This window comes from Chaetura pelagica, unplaced genomic scaffold, assembly GCF_000747805.2.
Source record: "Chaetura pelagica isolate M959 unplaced genomic scaffold, ChaPel_1.0 scaffold938, whole genome shotgun sequence".
Taxonomy (NCBI): Eukaryota; Metazoa; Chordata; class Aves; order Apodiformes; family Apodidae; genus Chaetura; species Chaetura pelagica.
In genome coordinates, this window is record NW_009954221.1 from 45,800 (window position 1) to 52,617 (window position 6,818).

The window sequence follows — 6,818 nt, forward strand, 5'->3', positions numbered from 1 at the left end:
CAGCAGGAGTCCCTGGGGAGGGTCTGGATGTGTCTATCCCCCTGGGCAGGGCTGGGGCACAGAGCATCACTGTCCCTTATTGCTCTGCCAGCTTGACACAGGGTCCTGGGCTACCCCAACCACAAACCAGCCTTCCCATGGCCATGGGCATCTACCAGCATGAGTGTCAGGGGATGGGATAGACCCTTCTGCACCCTCTTTGCTGCAAGAGCAGGGAGTCCAACTCACCCAGCCGGGCGTAGATGTGGCTGAGGATGCGAGCGGGCTGCACTCTGATGGGGTAGACATCTTCCACAGTCTCCACACTGATATCCTCCTTCCTCAGAACAGCCTTGATCGCCTCCGTCTCGGCCAGAATGCACACTGCAGGGCAAGGAGGACAGGCTGAGTGCAGCAGGGCACTGGGGTGTGACAGCACTGCCCTTGGCCTTTGCGGACACACACAAGGTGCCACATCATGTAGAGGCAGCTGTCTGGGGTTGCTCTGGGATCTACACCCAAGCCTTCCCTGCTGTGCATCAGGAGGACAGGACAGTTTTCAAGCTCTCTACAGAGCAGATTTCCCTGGGGCAACACAGGGTGTAGTGGAAGGACTGGTACCCCATCATATAACAAACCTTGCCAGGGCTGAGAACTGGCTGCACCAGCAGACATCCAGCAAGCAGAGCCAGCCCTGTGAGTCCCCTGGCCTGACAGGTACATGGCTTTGGGACTGGGCCCTTTCCCTCACCTTGGACCACCACATCAGGCTTGGGGACTGTCGCAAACCGGCGGTTCAGGGGATCTATTTCACCAGGAGCCAGAAACCCCTGAGGAAAAAAGAGGTATGAGGAGGTTAACATTTCAGGTGATGCATATGGACAATCCACCTTTAAGAGGCGGTCCTGGGGATGGAGGTGACAGCTTCCCCATGGCATGTGGCTCAGGATGGCAACATTTGCCCTTTCAGAGCTCAGAGCCTGGACCCACAGCCCTGCCCATCACCCGGAGTGACTGTACCTCGGCCAACAGGCAGCCCAGGATGTAGAGGGACTGTCCCCACATGAGTGGCAGCTTGCCCATAGGTATCCTGTCCACAGTGTGCGGGTTCCTGTACTCCTCATCCACCTGAAAGACAAGCCAGGAGGTCAGGCAGAGGATCCACAGACACAAGATACTGCAGGAAGCATCACAATTGTATTCTGAAGGCAGTTTAAGGCTTAAAAGGAGGGCCTACAAAAACATTTGCCACAGAAGGTCCATAAGGTCCTGGCTACATTCTTCCCCTCTTCTTGTGATTGCCCCAGGCACCCGTGTCAGACAATAGATCAGCTGCTCAGACCGTGCTGGGGTTCCCAACACAGGCCACCCCATGGGAATGACTGACATGTCCCAGAAGTACTGGGGAAATGCTCTTGGATACTGGCAGGGAGAGCATCTTTCCTGCACCATCCAGGCACCAGGAGGCTGTGGCTCTCAGCCCAGGCCCACACAAACCACCTCACCACTGAAAGGGAGCTCAGCACAACCTCCTCAGCCCAGGTCTCCATGTCCTGAGCTCTTAGGGGCTATCGACTCCAGGCCAGCAGACTGTCAGCAAAGCACCCTTGTATGTGGGGAGCAAGGAATGGTTTGGGAAAGAAAGCAGAGTTTATTTATCAAACCCGGTTTTATAACAACTCTTTACATGGGACTTCCATGTACTACATGGGCTGTTTTACTAATGATTTGGGTTAATAAGTTAAAACCTAATTATCTGATAATGAGACATTCTCACTCCCACTGTAGCTCAGGACTGTTCACCTTATCTGGTGGCACACTGTACAGCTCTGGCACCAGGCGCAGCCCATTCTCCCCCTTGATGAGAACCCCCTCAAGGGCTTCCCGGTATTCCTGTACCTGAGGAGAGAGGAGAAGGGATCTGCCCCTGTTCACGACTCTCTGCAACCTTCCTCACATGCCTTCCAGGGACTTCTTTCCTCTCTTACCTGCTCCATGTTTCCACTGAAAATCCCATCAATGACCAAGTAGGCCCAGAAGAGAGGCCACTCACACTCAATGTTCTCAAACAGCTTCAGCTCTGCAGGTTCATAGTAGAGGCGGTTGGGGTCCTGCAGGGAGGGTATGACCAGGCAGGTGGCAAGATCTCCTCCAACTGACAAGGCTCCTACTCCCCCCCAAGATCCCAGCCTCAAATGCCCTCCCAGGCCTCCTTTGCAGGTGAAGGCTGAGACAGAGCCAAAAACACTCCAGGTTCTGTCCTTTACATCAGACATCCCCTCCCAAGCACCCTGCCCAGATGCCAAAGAGGCTCCTCCTTCTTGGCAAAGGGAGCCTACCCAGCCCCCAGGAAAGCACCCTAGAGCCTTATACAATGGCACAACATCACCCTCATGGCACTGCGGACACCCATGTCCCCTTTGCCTTGCCTGCTCTGCCCTGGCACCTGCCTCCTCCAGCATCACCAAGCTAGCCCAGCTGCCACGAGGGCTTGTGCTGGTGAGCAGGGTCCTCCTGAGGGAGGGAAGTGGTCAGGACGGAGCACTGCCTTGGCTAAATCCTCCCACCCCAGATGTGCTGGGGTAGTGCCCCAGGGGACCTATGCTCGACCCTCCCTGCGAATTGCTTTAGCTGTTTGTTCCAGAGAAGAGAGAGAGATGACCTCAGACTGTCAGGTAGAGAGGATAGCAGGGACAGAGGGAGCAGAAGTTTTCCATAGTGCTTGCACACTGGACACAAGCTCCCAAACTCCCATTAAACTCCAACCAGCTGCAGTGCGTCTGCAGGCAACACTGTCCTTTCCATGCCTTGCAGCTCCCCAGAAGTGATCTACAGCTTTGCATGCTGGCAAAGCTTGGGAGTGCTGGGAAAGTCAGACTGGAGGTGCTGCTGCTCTTCTCTGGAGAGATGCAGCCACACATGCTGCCTCTTATGGTCAGGTCTGAAGAGGCACAGCAGAGGAGAAACATTCAGAGGTGCTCATGTACACCAGGTCATGGGCCCAACAGCCAGTGATGGTTTAAGAGCCTCCAAGTACCATTTCCTGGTTATCAAATGCAACTGTTGTTTATAAAATTTTCCTGTTTTCCCTCCCCAAGGCAGCAGAATAGTTTCCACTCACTCTGCCAAGAGCCAAGTGTGGCAGTACACAAGCTGGCTGCTGTCCAGGGAGAGGCAGGAGCAGCTTTGTGACCTCCAGTGCTGCTGCAGAGCTGAGGTCACCAGGGAGGAGCACTGCATGGTCACCTCCACAGGCCTCCAGCCCTTGCTCAGGGCTTATGCAGCCCCGGGAGAGCCTCAGCAGGGCTCCTACATGGGGCAGGGGTCTCATCTTCCCACAGCCTTAGAGGTGCACAACACTACCAGATATCTAAGATGATGGCAGAGCCTCTGCCCACCTGCTATGGGCATGGGTGGGATGCACCACCTCTGCAATGGACTTTGGCATTTTGGGAAGCCTTGCCCAGACCCATGACACTACCTGGGGCTACTCAGAGCTCTCATCTTCCCAGTGATACCCACCACAGCCTTTGTGCTGCACCTGGGGGGCTGAAAAAGCAACCCAGGGAACCTGCTGCTTGGCACTCGAGTCCTGGCAGGTGGCAGGGCTGGGGACACTTACCTCTTTAGGTGTCCTGTATCCATCCCGCAGGAAGCGGCAGCAGCCATAGCGCCCCTGGGAGGAAAAGAGGTGCTGAGAAGGAACAGTGTAAGATACCTTGTACCATAAGTGCAGAAGCGTAGGGGGGTCTCCTCCAGCCAAGTACCCCCACACACACTTGCTCACCTAGTGCTCAGGTACCACAATCACAGCCTCGGGCTACAGCACATGGGACTGTTTCTTTGCACACCCCTGCCACAGGTCACGGAGACCGGGAAAGGACATGGCCCAGTGCCCTTTCCCAAGCATTTTTGGGGAGAAAAGGGCTACAGCACTTTGAAATGCAGCTATCTCTTGGAAGGGCAAGACAAGGGCAGATTCGCTCACCTGCAGCTTTGTGATGATCTCTTGCTTGGTGATTTCCACCAGCTCGCTGTCCTCCACAGCAAAGGCTGGGTAGGAGATGACAGAGAGCACACTGGCATCCACCTCCTTGGATGTGGAGGCCCTGGGCAGCATCGAGTGGAGGATGGACTGGGCAAAGGGGAAGGAGGAGTGGTTAGGTTGCCAGGTCAAGCATGGTTCACACAGCAACCCAGCAGACCAGTTTGTCCTGCAAGGGTGTAAAACCCACACAGGTCTCACCTGGCAGTGCTGCACCTCATCCGACAGCACCCGTATCACTGACTGTGGGCCTCCCTTTGCTCCAAAGAGATCCAGCTCATCCAGTGCCTCCAGGGCAGCCTGCAAACAGGGTAAGCCTCAAAGCAGCAAGTTCTCCACGACGCTGCTCAACTGTAAGAGCTCTCACCCTGTTCCAGCCCCTCCAGGTAACCCACTGCCCAAATTTAAACACTGCTGTGGCTGCAGATGACCCCTTGTCAGAATGTGATCACATCTCCAAAGCCACAAGTAGCCAACAGGGCCCTGGACATTTTTGCCACACACTACAATTCATTTCTCATTCCCAGTTCAGGTAAAACTCAGGCAACAGTGGGGCAGTTTTATCCCAGCTCACAGGGAGAAAGGTCTTCCTCCCTACGAAACTGCATGGGCATTGACCCTCAATAGTACAATATGCCCAGCCTTCCCTGTAAAATGCAGCACAGGGCCACCCATGCCCCCTGCACCTGCCCAGAACCTCTCCCTGGCTCACCTTGGCCATGCCTACGGAGCTGGCATTCAACTCGGTGATGCCCTGGTTCGTCTTGTCCCCGCGCTCCCATATCCCGAAGTCCTGCAGAGGCACGCTGGGGTAGGCAGCAGGTCGCAGCACACCCAGAAAGCCTTGGAATCCCACCTATTGGTGCTGCTCCCAACAGCTGTCGTGGGACTCTGCCCACTGGGGCTCAGGAGGGACCCACCCTGCCCCTAGACACACACCCACCCACCCCTGCACCCCAGGGCACACTGCCCCTCCCCACAGGCTACCCACCGCAGTTTTGTAGGCTGCTTCAATGTAGAACACGAGGTTCTGGATAAAGTTGACTTCATCCAGGTTGTGAATTATGTGGAGGCCTGAAACCAGGATAAGAATTCACATTAGTTGCTCCAAGCTCACAGGAATCCCTAGGAAGGGGCTGCAGTAACGCAAGCTAGACTCCTCCTCCTCACTGCACTCCCACCCCACAGAGGCCACATCCTGGTTGGCTTCTGTCCTCACTCCCACCCCTCAGCAGCTCTGCGGCTTCAGGCAAATGGGGGCTTTTAGAGAGAGATGGACACAGAGAGCCAAAATCCACCCCGAGTGCTGTGAGCATAACCAAAGAGTGCAGTTGGAGAGGCCACCACAGCAGCCTGGCACCCAGGAAGCTGCATCTAAACTGAAAACGTGGACAGCCCTAGAGTTCAACATGCTCAGAGCTGAAATGACATCCCCCAACAACATCACCTGAGGCCGTCATCTGCGCCAGCATGAGCAGGTAGAGGGAGGTGGCATCCATCTGTAGGTGACCCCACTCATGGTCCCCCACTACGGTGGCACAGGTGTGGGTGTCATACTTGGCATGCAGGCAGTCCCTGGTGCTCTGGCTGTACTTGAATGCCTCCACCTTCTCTACCTTGAGAAGGACAAGGAGATGCAGGGGTCCATCAAACCCTGTCTTCAGAGAGGTTTGGCAGCCCCAGAGCCAAGAACCTCCCTATGCCATCAGCCCAGCACCTGAAGCCATGCCTGGAAGGGCAGAAGTCCTATAGCCCCCAGGCTGAGCCCCTCCACACAACAAGGCAGCAGGTGCAGGCTCATATGCCAACTTAGCACAGGGCTGTAGCTGTGGATGGCCCACAGCATGCGGAAAGAAAAGGGTCACCTCAAATCCCCTCAGGGAGAAGAGCTGTGGCCTAGCACCAGTGAGGCCATGAGGCAGGGAGCAGCTGGCAGGGGCTCCACTGGCCACCAGCCTGCAGCTCTGGGACTTCCATCCCACCAGGGACAGATGCCAAGTCAGAGCTTATTTCAAGACCTGTTGGAAGGGGGCCTTCCCTCTGCTCACCCAGAAAGGCTAGGAGGAACTGACACAGCTCAGACCAACAGTCTTTGTGGCAGAGCTGGGCTGTAAGGACCACTAGACTCCCAGAGGCACTCCCCAGCCTTTACCTGTCTCATCATGCACTGGAGCAGCCCCCGCATCAGCTTCACCACACTCTGTAGGAACAAGCAAAACAGCCTCGTTAATCCCCAGGCAGCCAGAAGCCCTGACTAAGCACCAGCTGCCCACTGACCTTTGCAGGGCACCTGTAACCAAAGCCCCTGCTCACATTTCTGTGGCTCCTGCTCCCTAGGCAGGAGCAGAGGGAAGTAAGATGGGGAGGGGGGAGACGGCTGCAGGAGGCAGCACCCCAGCCCTGGGGAGAGGGGCTACGTCCCCAGATCACCCCAGAGTCCGAGGGCTGGGCGGTCCCGCGGGGCTCCAGCACACCTAAAAAACCCCCGCCCTCCGCAGCAGGGGGCAGCCCTGTTCCCATCCCCGCTGCACGGCCTCCCGGAGCCTTTCGACCCCAGAGATGGGCCGTGCCAAAAGCCAACCCACCGGGAGGAGACGGGGGACTGGGACAGCGGACGCGGGCCCTCCCTCCTACCTGCTCCAGCTCGTAGGCCTTGGCCTTGTCCTCGTCGCGGTCGGCGTTCTTGCGGTAGGCCAGGCCCAGTCCCCAGACGGCCAGGATGCTGTAGACGTTGTCCCGAACCCAGGCATCCCGGTGGTGGGCGCCGGCGGGGAGCAAGCCCGTCACCGCGTCC

General features: G+C 56.8%; 1 protein-coding gene across 1 annotated transcript in view; it reads right to left on the minus strand.

Annotated features, from left to right (window-relative positions):
* Nucleotides 1-6,817, minus strand: part of PHKA1 (phosphorylase kinase, alpha 1 (muscle)) — a gene marked incomplete at its 5' end in the record, with an annotated part of 19,286 nt that extends 12,469 nt beyond the window's left edge. Inside the window, 13 exons of the mRNA XM_010003455.1 lie at nt 229-363; nt 731-809; nt 1,000-1,107; nt 1,783-1,878; nt 1,968-2,090; nt 3,602-3,655; nt 3,968-4,114; nt 4,226-4,324; nt 4,737-4,817; nt 5,016-5,098; nt 5,472-5,640; nt 6,177-6,224; nt 6,659-6,817. Of these exons, the coding sequence (XP_010001757.1) occupies nt 229-363; nt 731-809; nt 1,000-1,107; nt 1,783-1,878; nt 1,968-2,090; nt 3,602-3,655; nt 3,968-4,114; nt 4,226-4,324; nt 4,737-4,817; nt 5,016-5,098; nt 5,472-5,640; nt 6,177-6,224; nt 6,659-6,817 (1,381 nt within the window). The remainder of the gene's footprint in view (nt 1-228; nt 364-730; nt 810-999; nt 1,108-1,782; nt 1,879-1,967; nt 2,091-3,601; nt 3,656-3,967; nt 4,115-4,225; nt 4,325-4,736; nt 4,818-5,015; nt 5,099-5,471; nt 5,641-6,176; nt 6,225-6,658) is intronic.
* Between the last annotated feature and the right edge of the window lies 1 nt (nt 6,818).